The sequence below is a fragment of the Dreissena polymorpha genome, chromosome 4 (assembly GCF_020536995.1).
Source record: "Dreissena polymorpha isolate Duluth1 chromosome 4, UMN_Dpol_1.0, whole genome shotgun sequence".
NCBI lineage: Eukaryota > Metazoa > Mollusca > Bivalvia > Myida > Dreissenidae > Dreissena > Dreissena polymorpha.
Window position 1 is genome coordinate 22,684,552 of NC_068358.1, and position 21,271 is coordinate 22,705,822.

The window sequence follows — 21,271 nt, forward strand, 5'->3', positions numbered from 1 at the left end:
TCCTAGAATTGCTTTGCTATCTGGAAAATATCCGATATTTATATTATTTTGTCTTGATTTTGTTGCAAGACTTTTTTTATTTTTTACGTCTCGCCTTAGTTGAAAATTTGTTCATTTTGTATAAAAGCCAATGTAACTCTGAAATGGCTGAATATAATGTACAGGACAAAGGCATCATGAAGGATGATTGTATTGCTTAAAGTCGAAACGTTTCACACGCAAAAGTGTTACACTTCTTGTTAACATAAAACTGTCTTGTATTGGTAGTTGGACAAGTGACTTGCTTACGAATCAGATTTTTTAAATGATTGACAGGGGATTTTAGGATAGACCGTTCTGATTGCTGACCGTTTTGTTTACATTTTGGTAAAGAACTCTTCATTTAAAAATTTGTAAATTAACCTTAAAATAAGTTTAAAAGGAACTTAAAATGATAAATAGTCGCTTTTAAGTCACTGTCAAGTGAATCCTTTTCATCTTTTTTACAATTTCAATTCATACATGAAAAAAATATTTTCAATTGAGGTAAAGTACAAAATTTCTGACGATATCGGAGGTACGAAAGCCGATATGGGTTGCTATGCACAACAAACCCTGTGGCAGTTGGTTTCCCGAACTTAATAATGAAATGAAAGTCTGAAGACAGCAAGAAGTACTGCAAGCCAGAATAACACCAGAAAATGGCAGAAAAGAAATTTAAAGGAAGTCCATTTGGAACTCAAACTGCGAGGTAAATAAAAACTGTTAAAATTACGCTTTTTGAAGTTTGTCAAATATTTTAACATTTCTGTGATTATTTATAAGCAGCATTTGAAACTAAAGAAACATTGTCATTTGCTAAACAATGGATGTTCATCGCCGCAAGAAGAATTCTGTGTTGTGCTATGGAGGTTAGTTAAAGACATACGAGAAGTAATGCTCTTGCAATGTAACATATGTTTGGTTTGCATCCTTATCCAAAACAGCAGAATGCCAATGGTCAGATGAGTCTTGATAGATTTTTTGTACATATTTTACATACAATTAATTATTTAATAATAATAACATAAAATCTGATATTTCATACATCTGGAATGTATATCATATGTAGTTGTGCAGGTGTGATTTTTATCGTCCTACATCACAATAAGTTGTGTATTTTTATGCCCCCTTTCGAAGAAAAGGGGGCATATAGTTTTCACACTGTCTGTCTGTCACACTTTTCTATCCGCTCTCTAATTCAAATAGTTTTCATCCGATCTTTACCAAACTTTGTCAGAAGTTGTATCTTAACAATATCTAGGTCAAGTTTGAATATGGGTCATGCTGGGTCAAAAACTAGGTCAGGGGGTCACTTAGTGCATTTCAAGGATTAAGCATGGTGTCTGCTCTCTAATTGAAGTAGTTTTCATCTGATATTTACCAAACTTGGTCAGAAGTTGTATATAGACAATATCTAGGTCATGTTCGAATATGGGTCATGCCGGGTCAAAAACTAGGTTACGGGGTCACTTAGTGCATTTCAAGGATTTAGCCTGGTGTCCGCTCTCTAGTTTATGTGGCTTTCTGATTTATTTTGATATTCTAAGACATTTTTATGCTACTGAAGGAGGGCATATAGTGATCGGATTCTCTGTCCGTCCGTCTGTCCGTCACTTTGCATTTAGATTTCGAAAAATGCTCATAACTGCTATGTCGCTTCAGATAGCAATTTCATATTTGGCATGCATGTGTATATGGACAAGGCCTTTCCATACGCACACAAATTTTTACCCCTGTGACCTTGAACTTAGGGTCCGCGTTTAGGTTTTGAAATCTGCGTTTAGGTTTCGAAAAAAGCTCATAACTTCTACCAAGCGTTTATAGGGGGCATAAGTCATCCTATGGTGACAGCTCTTGTTTATATGGGGATTTCTGTAACATTATTATTTGATTGTTATTTATACTAGACTTTATAAGAAAAAACTATTCATCTTTGAAACTATTACGGTTAGATGTGTAAACTGTATTATTTTTTATTTCACATTGTATATTGATCCTTTACTTATTTTCATCAAATCACAACCCTTTGGTCAAAACAGCTGACACAGAAGGCTTAAACGAGATTATATAGAATTCTATAGTGTAATCTGTTCCTCTAAGACCACTAGACCAGATGGTGGAATATTTGGTATAAAAAATTGTATTGTGGTTCTACAAACTTTGTTTAAATAATGCTCCTTGGGTCTAAAGTTGTAATATGCTAGCAGTTTTTTGTTTTGGTCAAATTTGGGGCCAATATTTGGCACAATTTCAAATCTGAAAATGTTCCTATTTTTCCAAAATGACTGCTTAAAATATCAAATGAAAGGTTTCCAAAAAAATTTATTGTTTATATATTGCAAAATTGAATTAATTTCCCTATTCCGTTCTATAGTTGAACATGATTAAATATATTATTAAAAACATTTTCATTTCAGTTTTAAAGTATTTTTAGCCAAAACAACAACACCAATTTCCCAATTTTAGATAAAACTTTTTTTTTAAATCCAATAAGTAGCGCCCTGACCTTATTTTCAGAAAGGTTAGAAAAAGAACACTACCAAGTGTCAAATATTGCGTAAAGGGTGTATTCGTCACAGCTGTGGAAAGGTCTAGTTGCAGTCAGATTTCAACAAACATAATTATTCAGATTGTTTCCGTCATTGCAAGGTTTTAAAATAAATTATTATATATATGAGGATATATTGTATCAATATTTTGGGAACCAGTTGCTAATCTGATTCAGAGATGACCCCATTTCTTATAGAGCTCTCTGTTCAGCTCCTTATACAGGTACATGGCACCTTCATAGAAAGTTTTATGTTGGTAAATCTTTTAAACATTGATAAAAACTGTTAATCCGGGTGTTAAAAATGTTTCCTCGAGTGACACGACATGTGATTAACATTGCTGACTTGAAGCACTTTGATTTTGAAACATTAATTGTCATTTGTCAAGTCAACTGTTGCATAACATACTGTAGGTTTTTACAAAGTGACTCAGTTTTTTTAATGTGTTTTTTTTTTAACTAAAGAAAGAATTGTGTACTGCATTGTACTCTGAAGATATTCTTCCTCGTTTGCGAAGGCAAATGACAAAGTGATTGTTAGATTATCATGATTATGCTAAAATTTCAGGTTCGATGTTTCTGGTGTTCATCCTAATAAGAAAAAGCCTGGGACATTCACAGAAATTCCATATGACAAAAAGTCTATAGAAGAATTGGTAATGTTTTGTTTCTTGTCATATCTTTTTCCTTTAGTCAATCTCACCAACTAAATTGTTTTAGCACTCACTAACACACCTTTTACTGGTAATATGAGGTTCCAATAAAGGAATTAAAATATCCATAATTATCCTGTTTAAGCGCCGCCATTTTTGAGATCAACAAATCATCATATATAAAGCTATACTACTTACTATTTCCTGGATGTTATGCCCTGGTAAAGCTTTGCTTGATACAAATCCATATCTCTGTAACTTCTACAAACATAAAAACACTTTTTTGTCATGGGATCATCATGTGAGGTCTTTAACCAATATCCATGATTAAACCATGCAATTATGCAGAATTATGCCTCTTTGTACGTTCAAAAATGCATGTTACTGTTTGCATTCAACGCATTGTTTTCAACACCTCAATTTTTCAACTAAACATATTGAACTAAAATTCCCACATGACATCAAAGTCTGCAATTTAGGTCACTTACTTAAGCCCAAAAGCCAATTGTTATGTCCCCCACCACTTTAGTGGGGGACATATTGTTTTTGCCCTGTCTGTTGGTTTGTTTGTGTGTTTGTTTGTTTGTTTGCCCCTTTAACATTTGCAATAACTTATGCAATATTGAAGATAGCAACTTTATATTTGGCATGCATGTGTATCTCATGGAGCTGCACATTTTGAGTGGTGAAAGGTCAAGGTCATCCTTCAAGGTCAAAGGTCAAATATATAGCTTCAAAGCGGCGAAAAAGGGGACATAGTGTTTCTGACAAACACATATCTTGTTTGTATTAAAATAATTCAGCTTGAAACTCGTATTGAATAAAACGTTTATTAACTAAATATAATAAATTTAAACTAAAGAACAATCAAGTGCCCTGTCTTGGTACATAATAATAAATTATGTTGTTATGTTATGCACATCTGGTACATTTCTAATCGTAGAATCGTAGAATGGGGCCTGGCTCATACTACGTAGATGTAGGAGGCTTCAACAGTAAGTCTGTAGAGGAGAAGGCTTCAGGTCCAGGGTGGGCAAGGGCTCATGAAGTGGAGAGAATGGCTGCACTTCCGCACCTCCTGCATAAAGAGCAGTGGGAAATGAAGAAAGAACTGGTATGTGTATTGAATGGAAATAGTTTAAAATAGCATTAATGATTATGATAGTACAAGCTTATTTTAGCTGAATTTTAAAATGGAATGTAAAAAGCTGAACACGACATTGATTACACATGTAAAATTGAGTATGTACCGGAAAATGGAATGTAAAAAGCTGAACTTTACATTTCAAATATAAAGCTGAGAATATATAGCACTGAACATGACATTCAAAAGTTAAATTGAGTATATATATTGAACTTAAAAAGCAGAATATGATATTTCAAATGTCAAGTTGAGCATGTATATTGAATGCAAATAGTTAAAAATATTATTATTATAGAGGAACTGATATCTTTTCAAGTTGAGCATAGGACAATAACATATATGGCTTTATTGGGTTCCTTTTTATGCCCTAAAAGTATATTTAATTGCAAAAGGGAATAAGAGCATTGTTTAATAGCCATCAGTATAATGATATCTTATAATTACATGAATATACATAATTTTGAATGGTGATACAACACAATCATTTTCAATATAAAATACATAGATTTCAGTTCTGCAACAAATGTCATATTGCATACCTATTACACATAATACATATCTTACAGGTTCGCAAACTTGCGCCAGGCTCGTATAATATAAAAGACTTCCTGGAGATATCTGACCTGAAGCCCCGCAGTGCCCTCGGTATTTGTGAGACCCGGGCACAAAGGTTCAAGGAAATGCAGAATGAAATCCCGGGACCAGGTAATATCACTTCTACAGTTCTTTACTTTGCAAATACATGTACAATGTTAGGCCAGAGTTTTGTTTAACTTGGATATGCTCTAAACTAGTCAAATATTACTTGTAGAAAAGCATTTTCAAGTATAGAGATGGATGCCAGATTGCTTTAATCATTCTGATTTTGGAGTACCAATTTTGTGAACTAGTATTTTGTGACTTTTGAATTCAAGCGTTAGCCTAAATCCATAAAGAAAACTTTATGTATGATATTTTCTATCAAAAGTACCTTAAACAATGGGCAGGGATTAAAAAAATATTTTAAGTTGCTTTGGTTTTGCTTTCACAGGCACATATGGGGAGGGGGGAATACCACATGCTGCCAAGGAGGAGAAGGCTAAACAGTCCACCTCCACTATTGGACTCCTGGACGCAGGATCCTCCACTCCCAGGAATCTTCCCTCCGTGGTATACAGATATGCCCTTGTCTTATTCTTGATTTTATTGCTCTGAGCAGTGACCTAGTAAGCAATACATATAGGTCACAAATGGGCAACCAGTATTGGTTTTCAAATGTGTCCAATGGGACATATGGTTCCACTGAAACTCCTATGGGTCCTGGTGGTTCCCTATATGGGCTGCCATTATACATTCTATTTCAAGTTATCCAGCGTATTGCTTGGAAAGCTACATATTTCAAGACTTCCACCTTCATTTAACAGCAACCTTTGAGGCAAAGTTCCACACCTTCCGGAGTTATTTGCCATTGAACATGCCTGGCAAAGCACAGCATTACATGTTGAATAAAATAGAGAGTGTAAAAATAGTGTTAAATGAAGATACATCTATTCAAATGAGGATAAGAAGCATCAGCTTTGGTGGGTGATTCATTTTTTACTAATCACTTACCAAGTACCGGTAATCTTCCCATACATCTGCTATTGAACAGTGTTGTAATACAGCTGATTTTATTCCAAAGGTTATTATTTTGTCAATGCCTCTATAAAGATGGTATAGTACTGCTATTGAACATACCTGACAAAGCACAGCATTACATGTTGAATAAAATAGAGAGTGTAAAAATAGTGTTAAATAAAGATACATTTGTACATCTATTTAAATGAGGATTAGAAGTGATTGTTCGCCTTTAAGTCTAATTATAGATATTAAATCACGTGACCTATCTAACCAATAATGATCTATCCCAGCCAGGCTATGTTATTAACCAATCAGCTTAAGTTATAAGATCATGTGAGCCCTTTGGCCAATCAATATTGATCTTGGCCATTATGCGCTCGGATTTCTACTTGCAGCTGCTAGTACAATTAATAGTGTTTATTTTCAATACCCACCTCCACCTCTTCTCTGCCAAGAAAGGAATTGTTTGTTTTTATGTGTATTTATTTAATGTATTATTTTCATTTGGTCTCCGGAAACCTTAAATGTGTTTTTATGAGATGTTCTTTTGCTACATTTCTTTTTATTACTGTTCTTGTATACCTTTTTGGGCGTGTTTTTACCGCCCATTATGCCATTCAGTAAAATATGTTTTCTGTTTTTAATCTTTTTTATGGCATTATAAAATAAATGCCCTTTTTCAATCAATCATTGTCTAAGTGATTTCCTTCGTGGCATACGAGTCCGTCCGGTCTATGACCTTTTCTTTACCACTAGGACAATACATAAATATAAATATATAAAAAAATAGAATATAAATATAGAATATAAAATATAATTGTTGTTTTTTCTATAAAGATGGGTAATAAAACTTTCTTTGAGATCTGAACGTTTCTCATAGTAGTATGTGTTGCTTGTTTTTTTTTCCAGGGTTCAAAACTAGGGCCAGGTACTTACAACTTCAAGAGTTTTGCTGAGGAAAGAATAAGCAAAGTTACCAGCCTGCGCGGACCATACGATCTGTTCTCAGGGGACAGAAATAAACCTATTACAGTGGGCTATTTAGCGGCACCTGTAAGTACTGATCCTTGTTAATAAATGGAATAACCCTGTCCGGCTCAGAAGCAAAGTGACAATGGCTATACATGTATGTAATCAGCATAAAACAAGAACAGCCTGTCAGTAATTCTTAGTCTGTGTAGATTTTATGCTGTTTGCTGCTCATAAGTATGTTATAGTTGGAAATAAAGGCTTTAAAACTGTAATCTTGTAAGATGGGTTAAGGTTTTTTAAGTGGCCGCACATGTTCAAAATATGTATCTGAACAGGAAAGGGTTAACCCATATGATCACCATCATTCGGACACTTAAGAAACTGCAAGTAAAATTGCTCAAATGATCTTTACTTGTAAACCAGGATTGTTGGAAAAAAATGGTTGCTTTAAAATGAAAAATGTTATTTGTTATTGTTTCATTCAGTGCAATTTCTGTTGTCCTGGTAGTGTGGCTTCATTCATTTAATCTATTTTTGTTTGAGCTCTGTATGCTATATCAATTAAAACTAAATCGTGTGATGAACATTTTGCATATTAATTATAGTTTTGATTAATAGTTAGTTAATCTTGAGTAAGATTCTGAAATGCTGTCATATTGAAGCCCCTTTGGTTACACTTAGAAAGTGCTGTTATTGCTTGTTGGTTATTTTTAAACACGCTGATTTTTAGTTTAAATACACAACTACCTGTATTTTTGTAGGGTGAAATTTACAGATTATCAGGTATAAACTTGTTGCATTTAGGAACATAATTATGTTCACTTGTTAGCTCATCTATTTTTTGAAAAAAAAAAAGAGCTATTGTCATCACCTTGGCGTCGGCGTCCGGTTAAGTTTTGCGTTTAGGTACACTTTTCTCATAAAGTATCAATGCTATTTCATTCAAACTTTGTACACTTACTATCTATCATGAAGCGACTGGGCAGGCAAAGTTAGATAATTCTGGCGTGCATTTTGACTGAATTATGTGCCCTTTTTATACTTATAAAATTGAAAATTTTGGTTAAGTTTTGTGTTTAGGTCCACTTTTTTCCTAAAGTATCAAAGCTATTGCTTTCATACTTGCAACACTTACTAACTATCGTAAGGGGTCTGTGCAGGCAAAGTTATGTAACTCTGACTGGCATTTTGACGGAATTATGGGCCCTTTATACTTGAAAATTTGGTTAAGTTTTGTTTTTTTGTCCAATTTACCCCTAAAGTATCATAGATATTGCTTTCATACTTGGAACACTTGCAAACTATCATAAGGGGACAGTAAAGGACAAGTTGCATAACTCTGGTTGTCATTTTTACGGAATTATGGCCCTTTTTTGACTTAGTAACTTTGAATATACGGTTACATTTTGTGTTTAGATCCTATTTACTTCTAAAGTATCAAGGCTATTGCTTTTAAACTTTAAATACTTTCATGCTTTCATGAGGGTACTGTACCTGGCAAGTTGAATTTTACCTTGACCTTTGAATGACCTTGACTCTCAAGGTCAAATTATTAAATTTTGCTAAAATTGCCATAACTTCCTTATTTATTATTCGATTCGATTGATTCTTTGACAAAACAACTCTAACCTGACATACCACAATTGACTCCGTCCAAACCATCCCCCACACCCCCCCCCCCCCCCCCCCCCCCCGAATCCCCCCCCATTTTTTTAAAATAAAAGATCATCTAATAAATGACCACCACACCCTCACACTACCCACCCCCACCCCAAAAAAATATTTTTTATGCCCCCGGTAGGGTGGCATATAGCAGTTGAACTGTCCGTCAGTATGTCAGTCCGTCCGTCTGTCCGTCCGAAAAAAACTTAAACATTGGCCATAACTTTTTCACTTTTTAAGATAGCAACTTGATATTTGGCATGCATGTGTATCTCATGGAGCTGCACATTTTGAGTGGTGAAAGGTCAAGGTCATCCTTTAAGGTCAAATGTCAAATTTATGGTGTCTGTCCGTCCGAAAACTTTAACATTGGCCATAACTTTTTCAATATTGAAGGTAGCAACTTGATATTTGGCATGCATGTGTATCTCATGGAGCTGAACATTTTAAGTGGTGAAAGGTGAAGGTCATCCTTCAAGGTCAAATGTCAAATATATGGCGTCTGTCCGTCCGAAAACTTTATTTGGCATGCATGTGTATCTCATGAAGCTGCACATTTTGAGTGGTGGAAGTTCAAGGTCAAGGTCATCCTTCAAGGTCAATTTTTTTTTTTTAATTCTAAGCAGCGTTCTCATGAAGTTTCACATTTTTAGTGGTGGAAGTTCAAGGTCATCCTTCAAGGTCAAGGTCATCCTTCAAGGTCAAAAGTAAAAAAACTCATAAAAAATGTCAAAGCGGCATTATCATGAAGCTGCACATATTGAGTGGTGAAAGTTCAAGCTCATTCTTCAAGGTCAAGGTCATCCTTCAAGGTCAAATGTCCAAAAAAAATCAAAGTGGCATTATCATGAAGCTGCACATTTTGAGTGGTGTAGGTTCAAGGTCAAAGTCATCCTTCAAGGTCAAACAAAATTTAAAAAAAATCAAAGCAGCATTATCATGAAGCTGCACATTTTGAGTGGTGGACTTCAAGGTAAAAAAAAATATAAAAAATTCAAAGCGACGTTCTCATGAAGCTGCACATTTTGAGTGGTGGAAGTTCAAGGTCAAGGTCATCCTTCAAGGTCAAGGTCATCCTTCAAGGTCAAAGGTCAAAAAAATATATTAAAATTTCAAAGCGGCGTTCTCATGAAGCTGCACATTTTGAGTGGTGGAAGTTCAAGGTCAAGGTCATTCTTCAAGGTCAAGGTCATCTTTCAAGGTTAAAGGTAAAAAATAAATAATTTCAATGCGACGTTATCATGAATCTGCACATTTTGAGTGGTGGAAGTTCAAGGTCAAGGTCATCCTTCAAGGTCAAAGGTCAAACAAATAATATTTCAAAGCGACCTTCTCATAAAGCTGCAAATTTTGAGTGGTGGAAGTTAAAGGTCAAGGTCATCCTTCAAGGTCAAAGGTAAAAAATATATATATAAATTCAAAGCAGCGCAATAGGGGGCATTGTGTTTCTGACAAACACATCTCTTGTTTTTTTCAAACATGGTTAAAAAACACAAATATTTGTTTTTATTATTTTATTTTTGAAATACCGTCCAACCATCCCACCCAAGAATCCCCCCTGCCAATTTTTTTATATTTTTTTTTGCATTTTTGGACGATAATGTAATAAATGACCACACCCACCCCCACACTATACACCCCTCTCCACTCCACCCCACCCTCCTTTGTGATTGAAATTGAGATAGGTCCCTACACCTTTAAAAAGAAAAATAGATGAGCAGTCTGCACCCGCAAGGCGGTGCTCTTGTTTTCTTTGTCATAAGAATAATTAGAACTTTATTAGTTATATATAGTATTTATTGTTCTTATGGTATAATAAAATATATTTAGTCCGTGTTGGTTTCAATGTAAGTTTGACGTTAATATAATTTGCCATTAAAATATTTTATGTTGGCTGAACCATTTGATTCAAGACCACAGAAAAAGTAGAATTGGAATCTTGCAATGAAATCAACAGAATTTAAGTTTAATTTGTTTCATACTGTTTCATCAAATACGTTCAATATACCAAATTTAGTGCCAATTAAACTATGACAATTAGCATAAGTGAAAGCACTATGATCACACAATAGACTTCACAATTATCATGTTTGAGTATCTCAGAATATATCAGGTACTGATTGTCCATTGATGATAAGAAGAATTGTTGAATATTTATTTTTTATTTCTGCTTATGTTATTTATTGTATTTTTCATTTAGTTCCTTGCATCTTCCATAAACTACAAGAAGACCATTGAATACTAAATGAAAAAGTAGTTTCAAATAAATGGAAGGAGTAATGATCGATGATCAGTTGTAACATTTTATTTTACTCTATTTTTGAGCATGAACTGCATGTACCACTATAATAATTCTGCCTGTTTGAAAGACTCTGGGTAACATTTTGATGCTACACCATAGTAGTATAAGTTCTATGCAATACTGGAGCCAATAATAAAAATATCATTGTTTTCTAATGCTTATGAAGTCATAAAATTGTCCCTGCTAAAAACTACTCAAAAGATTTGTCAGGGGTAAAAAAAGACAAGTTTCCTGGGCTTGCATGAGAACAAATTGCTCATGGTGATACATTTTGATAGGTGTTCTGCATCGCGTGTCATTAACAATTGGCTTCACATGTGATCTCCTTCAAAACCGTTTTGCTGATTTTCACAAAACTTTATAGAAATGATCCTTGAGTGTCTCTTGCAAAGTTTGTCAGACTGTTCTTGTTTGCTGCATATGATGCAGGTCAACAGTGCTAAAAATGGTTCTCAAGGTGGTACCTTAAAACATACCGGAAACTGCAAGGTTTATTGGTTTTCTATTTGATGCATAACATCATCTAGTGGTCCTTTACAAAGATTGTTCATATCATAACCATTAAGCAGGTGAACAATCTAAGGTATAACTCTATTTGGAGGAGGGTTAAATAAGCTTCATACTTTTACTCATTATCCTTTGGATTTATTTGTTAACTATATAGCATTAACCCTTTACTTTCAACCTATCAACCAGCAACCTTTGATAGGCGATGGACAGCATATAATTTTTAAAGCTTGGCCTGGCATTTCCAAATCTGATTAAGATGATATTGTAGATGATATGTATAGAAACAACACATTTCTTGAAATATTTTGTGTTGGCTATTAAAATTTTGGTTTTTACATTCTGGTTTCTGTACTTAGTAGAAACACTATACATCCTTTTTAATTAGGCAGTGAATTTGTTTAACCAAGAATACAAACTTCATTGTTTTACAGTTAGGCTAGCCTTTATTTGTTTTAGTTAGAGAAAGTGTTAAGTCAGTAAGGCTCATTGGGTCATTGTTGACCTGAAATGGCACACAAGTCACCCGGGGGCGATCAAGCCATTTCATGTCACCCTGGGGTGATTTCAAGCCAACCGGGTGACTAGAATCAGCTTTAAGTCACCCCAGGGTATCATGAATTGGCTTCTAGTCACCCCTGGATGACTTCATTTCCATTTCCGGTTGACAATGACCCAATGAGCGTCAGTAAGTTATAATTCAATGTTACATGCCATGTATAAATGGCACATATCAATTGTCTTCCAACAGTATTAAAATAAATACCTTTTTATACCTTTTTTTATAATAATAGTAAAATATAATACTCTAGATTTGAGTAATTGAGACTTATCTTCATAGAATATTCATTCACATGCAAAAGTATTGTGTCATTTCATATTGTAATTGTTTCCAAAAATAAAATCTAAAATAATGTGTTAATATTTCATCTTGTGTATTTTGGTACATTTTCATATTTGTTTAATTTAGTTCCATTTTAGCTTATAAATGATCATTTTAAATGTCCTTATTTGTCTAATTATGTAAACTTTCTTCAGATTAAATGTTATATTTCATTTGTATTGCTCTAAACAAGTTAAGACATTTTAAACATTTGTCTTAAACTTTTTTTTATTTATTTAGAAACTTGCCGACTTAGGGCCAGGTCAGTATCAACTGAAGTCATTTGTGGATGATTGGGACACAATCCATCTATCACGTCAAGGAAAGTTTGGAAAAGTGAAGCAATATCCAGAGAAACCAACAGACCGCGTCTTCTGTAGCACTCTCTCGCAATGTCCGAAAGAACCGGTACATAGTATGCTTAACTCTTTACCACTTCATATGTAGATGCACCTTGATGAGTTCTACACGCCACACCCATTTTTGGGTCACTAGGTCAAAGGTCAAGGTCACTGTGACCTCTAATATCAAACTTTAACATAGGCTCTAAAATCAAAGTGCATCCACCTACAACTTTGAAACTTCATATGTAGTTGCACCTTGATGAGTTCTTTATGCCACACCCATTTTTGGGTCACTAGGTCAAAGGTCAAGGTCACTGTGACCTCTAATATAAAACTTTAACAAAAAACCTTAACATTGTCTCTAAAATCAAAGTGCTTCCATCTACAACGCTATGTTTATGAAAATGTCTTGTGGGTAGAGGGCCATATAGGAAACATGCATGTTATTTAAGCTTTTTTTTTTAGACAAAAATTGTGGAAGCCACTTATACAAAAATAAGTAAAAACTAACACTTAATTGGTATGTAGACAAATGGCCATGTGGTTAATATCCATATAGACCAAAAGTGTGAATGCAAAAATGATTAAAAACTTAATAGTGCATCTTGCTACATTTATAAGTAAAAAGGACTGAAGTAAGGTAAATAAAACATCTAATTTGACGATGGTTGCCATGGTTTCTTCCTGTGTTGCAGACACAGCCAGGCCCGGGTCAATATGAACCCGGTCAGCTGTCCAAACCTGAGTCCAAGAAGGCTCCGGGCTTCCTGTCCACTGCACAGAGGAACGACAAGCTCTCCCAGCGCTTCTTCACTCGCAATTTCGTAAGTCTCCTTTACAAGTAAGAAAAAACATTCAGTATATATAAATACATGTACCTCCTAAATCGAATATGAATCTCAGCTGATTCAATTGGAAAGAGTCCCCAAATCCAGACATAAAAAACAATGTTATATTGCACATTTCTAAGTTCAACAAATGTCTGTGTTGGCTGCAATATTTTTATTGTGACATTTGAAACTTTCAAAATTTTGAAAGGAGGTAAACAACTCTTCTGAAATTTCTCATGGCTTTGGATGGCTTCTACTTTAAAACAAAACCAAGAAGGTTCCTAATTTATTATTGATTGTGTATTCCAAAACGTTTTTATGCCCCCGGATGCTTGTGTATCTCATGGAGCTGCACGTTTTGAGCGGTGAAAGGTCAAGGTCATCCTTCAAGGTCAAAGGTCAAATTTATGGCTTGAAAGCGACGCAATATGGGGCATTGTGTTTCTGACAAACACATCTCTTGTTTAGTGGTGCATTTAAGCCCAACCATGGGTGAATTCTGCTAAAACAAAAATGGAGCTTCAACTAATAAATTAAAATTTAAGTGAAATATTTCACTTCATAATTGGTCCCAATTTCTTACCATGCCATAATTGTGTAATGTTTCAAATCGCTGGCGGTTTTCAGAACCCTGTGGGCCCTGGTCGCTATGACATCCAAAAGTGGGAGGAGGCACAACATCGCAACTCACACGAGAGTGCCTTCAAGGGGAAGACGGGGAAACTGTCGCTGGCCATGGAGAAATTCCTCAAGTAGGTTCCTTGTTAGAAAAAAGTGTTGAAAGCATCATGGTTATAGTCAACAAATCATCAAAGTTATAAGATTCAAACCATTGCATAGAAGGATAGCATGTTTTGAAGAATCCTTTTCTATCATATTCCTTGGAAGTCCATGTCAGCGATGTTGACACTGTTCAGTCTCCTGATGTACAGACCATACATATTTACTACATACTACATGTATGTACTTAGAATACTGTATTTATGTACTAAGAATATTTTATTTGCATCTGCTATATAAAAGGAGATCATGTTATGTGACACATAATTATCAAAATTGCATATTTTGACTACAAACTGTGTGTCTGCATATTTTGTTAATTTGTCTAATCTGTAGAAGGGAAGCAAGCCAATGGTCCCACTTCTCTGTTCTGCACTAGTAGGTAGTATGTGCCACAGCCCAGCCACGTAACATGTCAAATATACTAAGGCTTGCCCCTTGTGACAGTCTTGTTTAACATATCAACATTAAAGTTGTGAAGCATTGATCATGCCATATACTCTAAGGCTTGCACCTTCTGTCAGTCTTGCTTAACAAATTAAAATTGTGGAACATAAATCTCCGATGAAATTGGACTAATTCATAACAGCATACTATTTTGCAACTGGGAGACAATAAATTATTACATGATTCATAAGAAGAGCACATTTTATTAGCATACTATGTATAAAATGGGGACGTATCTGCTCCACGCTTACACAGATAGAGGTCATTCTTGCAGATCTAATACTAGTACTTAGATTATGTATTTTTATCACCTACATGTTTGAAATTTTTGTCTAGATCATTTGTCTCTTCATCATTTTGCGATATAAGCATAACGTGGAATGTATCATCAACTTAAAGAGGACACATTTTTAGCTCATCTATTTTTTGAAAAAAAATTATGAGCTATTGTCATCACCTTGGCGTCGGCGTCGGCGTCCGGTTAAGTTTTGCGTTTAGGTCCACTTTTCTCAGAAAGTATCAATGCTATTGCATTCAAACTTGGTACACTTACTTACTATCATGAGGGGACTGGGCAGGCAAAGTTAGATAACTCTGGCATGCATTTTGACTGAATTATGTGCCCTTTTTATACTTAGAAAATTGAAAATTTTGGTTAAGTTTTGCGTTTAGGTCCACTTTTTTCAGAAAGTATCAATGCTATTGCATTCAAACTTGGTACACTTACTTACTATCATGAGGGGACTGGGCAGGCAAAGTTAGATAACTCTGGCATGCATTTTGACAGAATTATGTGCCCTTTTTATACTTAGAAAATTGAAAATTTTGGTTATGTTTTGTGTTAAGGTCCATTTTATTCCTTAAGTATCAAAGCTATTGCTTTCATACTTGCAACACTTACTAACTACCGTAAGGGGACTGTGCAGGCAAAGTTATGTAACTCTGACTGGCATTTGGACGGAATTATGGGCCCTTTATACTTAGAAAATTGAAAGTTTGGTTAAGTTTTGTGTTTTGGTCCACTTTACCCCTAAAGTATCATAGATATTGCTTTCATACTTGGAACACTCGCAAACGATTATAAGGGTACAGTAAAAGGACAAGTTGCATAACTCTGGATGTCATTTTTACGGAATTATGGCCCTTTTTTGACTTAGTAACTTTGAATATATGGTTAAATTTTGTGTTTCGATCCACTTTACTTCTTAAGTATCAAGGCTATTGCTTTCAAACTTCAAATACTTTCATGCTATCATGAGGTTACTGTACCTGGCAAGTTGAATTTTACCTTGACCTTTGAATGACCTTGACTCTCAAGGTCAAATTATTAAATTTCTCTAAAATTGCCATAACTTCTTTATTTATGATTAGATTTGATTGATACTTTGACAAAACTACTCTTACCTGACATACCACAATAGACTCCACCCAAACCATCGCCCGTGCCCCCCCCCCAACCCCCCCCCCCCTATTTTTTTTTTTTTTTTTTTTTTTTTTTTTAAGATCATCTCACAAATGACCACCACACCCTCACACTATACCACCCCCCCCCCACCCCCTCCCCAATTTTTTTTTTAAACGGTTAAAAAACAACTATTTATTTTGATTATTTTATGTTTGAAATACCGTCCAACCATCGCACCCAATAATCCCCCCCCACCCCCCCTCCCCCCACCCCCCCTCCCCCCACCCGAATCCCCCCCCCCCCCTATTTTTTTTTTTTTTTTTTTAAGATCATCTCACAAATTACCACCACACCCTCACACTATACCCCCCCACCTCACCCCCCCCCCCCCCCAATTTTTTTTTATGAAACGGTTAAAAAACACAAATATTTATTTTTATTATTTTATGTTTGAAATACCGTCCAACCATCGCACCCAATAATCCCCCCCCCACCCCCCCCCCCCCCCCCCGATTTTTTTTTCCTTTTTTTTCGCATTTTTGGAAGAAAATGTAATAAATGTCCACACCCCCACACAATGCACCGCTCTTCACTCCACCCCTCCCTCCTTTGTGATTGAAAATGAGAGTCCCTTCACCTTTAAAAAGAAAATAGATGAGCGGTCTGCACCCGCAAGGCGGTGCTCTTGTTTTTTTATCTCATTTTGATTCAACTTGTTTGACATACTACAATAACCAAGTGTGAGACAAGCTTAAGGCTTAATTAAAACTCATTCTACATTATTATTATGAAGGCCACATTTATTACTTAATCTTGATAAAACTTGTTATGTTTATATAATACATAATTATATAATGTTTATAGTGAGAATATCTAGGCCATTTTCGAATCTGGGTCATGTGCACCAAAAAACTAGATAACCAGGTCAAATGTTATGAAAATGTAAAGGCCACATTTATGATTTGATTGTGATGAAACTTGGTGGTAATGTTTTGACAATATCAAGGTCACCTATGCATCTGAGTTACTTGTGATCTAAACTATGCAATTAAGTCAAATCAAACTAGAAATAGCGTGGCAGAGGCCGACGAGTATCCCCACGCCGCATGTTTGACCCAGGGGCACCCCAGGGTTGGTAATCGGGCCATGCATAGTTGAGATTGACCGTATTGTCATAAGAGATGTTCAGTATCAATTTGAAGTAAATCAATGAAGAAATGAAGAAGTTAATGTAAAATGACCTAATAAAATGAGTGAAAATCTCTGACCCGGCCCCAACCCAACCCCCATAACTTTTGATCAAGGGGTCAGATCAAAATTCCAAATAATGCACTGTCGCACATATGCTCATAGCTACCATGTGTGTAAGTTTCAAGGTTCTAGTGCTAATAGTGTAGGAGGAGATAGTGGCCAGGACAGACAGACGGTGCAGATAACCACATAATCAATTTCAAAATCTAAATGGGGACCCTAAATTCAAGGTCAAGGACACAGGGGTCAAAAAATTTATGCGCATGGAAAGGTCTTGTCCAGATACACATGCGTACCAAATATGAAAACAATATCTGAAGGGACACCTTAGGTATGAGCCTTTTTCGACTCGCAGTCGCAGGAAAATCTCTGACCCGGCCCCTTCCCCAACCCCCATTAGTTTTGACCCAGGGGTCAGATCAAAATTCCGTCGCCATCGCACATATGCTCATAGCTACCATGTGTGTAAGTTGTAAGGTTCTAGTGCTAAAAGTGTTGGAGATAGTGGCTGGGACGGACGGATGGAAACTAGGTCAACCTCTCAAATCTTAGAAAAAACACGAATGGGGTCAGTTTACAGCTCAGTTTCAATAAAAATTGATCAAAATGTTTATTGAAAGAATGTCAAAGCCAATATGTCCATTTGTTTAAAAAATTAGATCACCCAGTAAAATATTAAATAACCTATAGTATCACTTAAGAAGCCATATTTATGACTCAGTCTTGATAAAATTTTGTCAGAATATAAATCATGACAATCTTGAGGCCATGTTTGAATCTGGGTCATTAGGGGTCAAAACTATGTCAAAGGTCATTGTGTACCTTGAACTCAGGTGAGAACTTCAGGGCCATCATGGCTCTCTTGTTTAGAACTGTCATGACAATTCATGTACAGACATTTTCATTGGAAACAAAACATTTAAACACTTGAAAATACTCTTTAAAAAAAAAGACGTTTGTTCATTGCTATCCATATAGAACAGCTCTTAACATTGTAATTGTTTCTGCACAAGAAAACCAACTTCATTATATGGTATGTTTCTCTCTCAGGGAGCGTGTTCGTGGTAAGGATGTGCGCGTAGAAGACCGTGTGTTTCTTGTCACCCCACAGGTGCCCGCTGGATATCATCTTCCACGGTCCAGCACCCAGGATGCCTTTGTCAAGCAAAGGGCTATAACTGTGGCATGATCACACACATACCAAAACCTTTTGTTTTGTTTAAAGATGAGTTTGACAGGGTAAAATGCTTCAGGCTTTCTCTTGTATGTTGAAACTGAAGTGGTCCATCTCGTTTATGGTGAAATTATTATTGAACTATTGGTTTAAAATGAAAAAGGTTTCTATGAATATGTGATTGATATTTCATTTAAGAGAACATTAAAAAAGTATTGAAGATATAGGGTTATTTTTACATTGTTGTATTTGAATTAGTTTTGTAGCTGTAATAATGAATGTAAACAGAGATAATGCCTGTATTTCAGTAACAGAATGAAATATCCATGTGATTATAAGCATGTTTTGAATGAAATATACACTTATTGAAATAATAAAGATATATAAGTGTAAATACTTATAAGGATGTTTGTTCCCAAACCTAGATGTTCATTCCAGTTGCATAAAATATTTTACTGGAAAAATGGCTGTAATTTTATTTAAATTTACATAATTTTTGTATCAAGTAATTCAAGGAAGGCTTCAATGTCCTAACCACAATGAGGGATAGTAATACATGTCCGTGGATAAAACATCATCTATAAATAAATTCATAATAAATAGTCAAGTTCTCAGTTTCTAGTGCGGCAACAAGCATTAAAAAGTTGTTGAAGATTGTAAATATGAAACACACTTATAAATTGTGTTTATACAGTTTACATTTAAAACACTTATACATTGATCCCTTTATAGTCGCAATAACAGTCCTATTTAATGGCTACATTAGTATGTACACCATTGTAGGTTTATTCTATACATTGTATATCTGTACTACCAGTATAAAGGTAGAATATTAATGATTATTATAAATCTTTTTGTGCTTTGTGTGATGTGTTTTTCATTATGTTAAAACTGTGTTCATTTTTCCAACCTCCTAATTGTGATTCTAATCTTTCACCAAATATTATCAGAGCTTAATTGTTTGCAAATCATCATCATTACTGCAAAAAGATATGCAACCAAGTGGGCACATTTATAACAACTCCATCCTTTGATTTTTCAAACATGCCCATTTAATAGCTGAAATATGGGGGAAGTGCAAAAAACTGTTGTGTCTGGTGAACATTTCTATATTAGAAATCCCGCTCAAACTGCAAAATACTTAAATTTTGGTGTAAGTATTTTGCTGTTACATTCAGCAAATTGGGCCCTAAGTAGATTTGGTGACGTGGCCCCTTATCATTTTGGCAACCACCTGCCTTTAGCAACGCCCTAATCATGGGTTACCATTTACACTGCCTACATTCACGTCATACGATTATTGAAACATTATCTTTGCTGTATAAATGTAGCTATTTGGGGCACAGTTCAAATGCATTAAATCTAGTTGCACAGCAAATATGCAATAGTGTATGATGTATTGTTGTTTTTACATTTTGTTTGCTCAACTGCTAGCATTAATAATGATTCCTTCGACTGTGTATGCACAGTTTGTATTTTTTCGCATTCTTTGCTTGCTTACATATTGCATGTTTTCTTTGTTGTCCTTTTTTTTGTTTTACACAATCAGTCAGAATTTGCTGTGATGCTTCTATACAGAAGTTTCAAAATAGTTGTTAGACTCTACTGTGTTAAATTGTTAGTATTATTGAGGTCAGTGTTGTGGTTGTTGTAGGATTTTTGCAAATATTTTTGAGAATCAGTGTATGCACCTTACAGTATTATGTTGAGTGTATTTTGTTAATCTTGATCACATTTCTTTCAAAAAGACTGTGATTTCTTTTTTGAGATTATTGCTTGCAGTATTATAACTATTATCTATAGTTTTATATAAAAAAGGTTAAAGTTGAATTTTTAAGCATAAATGTTCAATATTTATTTACACAAATTTTAATTTGGATCAGTTCCAAGTGCAGCCGAATAACAGAACGAATTTGGTGATACAAAATTTCACCAGAAACTGCGGTCTCTGCAAGAGTAACAAGCTCATGTCTGTCAACAAGGTATATCGTTAATATTACTGGCCACGACATTATTGAAATGGTCAGTCAAATATAAATGAGGCAATTAACCAGAATTTTTACCGGCCATAAGGGCAAGTTCTAGTAAAATTAACTGGCCCTCATACATTTTGACTGGCATTAGTATGAGGTGAAATAAACTTTTTTTAAATTAGTTTTCGCTCCTTTTCGCAATATATGTGGAAAATGGAAAATTGTTATGTAAAACTCTTTCATATCGAACTCCACAATTTTTTTTAGAGAAAAAAGATCCAGTTTCTGTACAGCCATTGTTGTTTTCACTTATTGGATGTTTGTCATACACATGTATTATGATGCACCTTTATTTGCTGTTTGAAGTGTTAAATAAAATATTTATTTTTTATGAAGTGCTTATCAGTTCTTAATGAATGTTTTAACGTAAGTAATCACAAGTGTCCATCACCATACTTGCATGTTATTACTCCTTTACCAGTTTACTGAAGGGTACTATAGTTTACATTCTGTCCGTCATGTATGTTGTTCCATAAGTCAGCAGAACTGTATTGTGCATTACGAAAAAAGTAATGAAGATAATTAAATAAACTTGATGATTCATTCACATCTATTCACTCAACATTTCAATAACACTATACAGTATACAAAAACAATGCGATACAATAATAATGAAACATTGAAGAACAAAACTTGTTTTCTTCAAGGCTATACTTGTTATTATACTTTAGAGATTTATTTTAATGGCATTTCAAATGCATTGATCATTTATCATA

General features: G+C 34.8%; 1 protein-coding gene across 1 annotated transcript; it reads left to right on the forward strand.

Annotated features, from left to right (window-relative positions):
* The first annotated feature begins 522 nt into the window (after positions 1-522).
* LOC127876326 (lymphocyte expansion molecule-like) lies at positions 523-20,886 on the forward strand. Its single transcript, XM_052421435.1, has 10 exons — positions 523-730; positions 3,138-3,225; positions 4,166-4,336; positions 4,933-5,071; positions 5,397-5,515; positions 6,875-7,018; positions 12,532-12,699; positions 13,331-13,459; positions 14,093-14,217; positions 18,399-20,886. The coding sequence occupies exons 1-10, from the start codon at positions 681-683 to the stop codon at positions 18,535-18,537; spliced, it is 1,272 nt and encodes a 423-aa protein (XP_052277395.1). The 5' UTR covers positions 523-680; the 3' UTR covers positions 18,538-20,886.
* The last annotated feature ends 385 nt before the right edge of the window (positions 20,887-21,271 follow it).

Coding starts and splice junctions, on each gene's coding strand:
- LOC127876326 (XM_052421435.1), top strand. CDS start 681: ATGGCAGAAAAGAAATTTAAAGGAAGTCCATTTGGAACTCAAACTGCG. Junction 4,337..4,932: donor GGGAAATGAAGAAAGAACTG/GTATGTGTATTG, acceptor CATATCTTACAG/GTTCGCAAACTTGCGCCAGG. Junction 5,516..6,874: donor CCAGGAATCTTCCCTCCGTG/GTATACAGATAT, acceptor TTTTTTTTCCAG/GGTTCAAAACTAGGGCCAGG.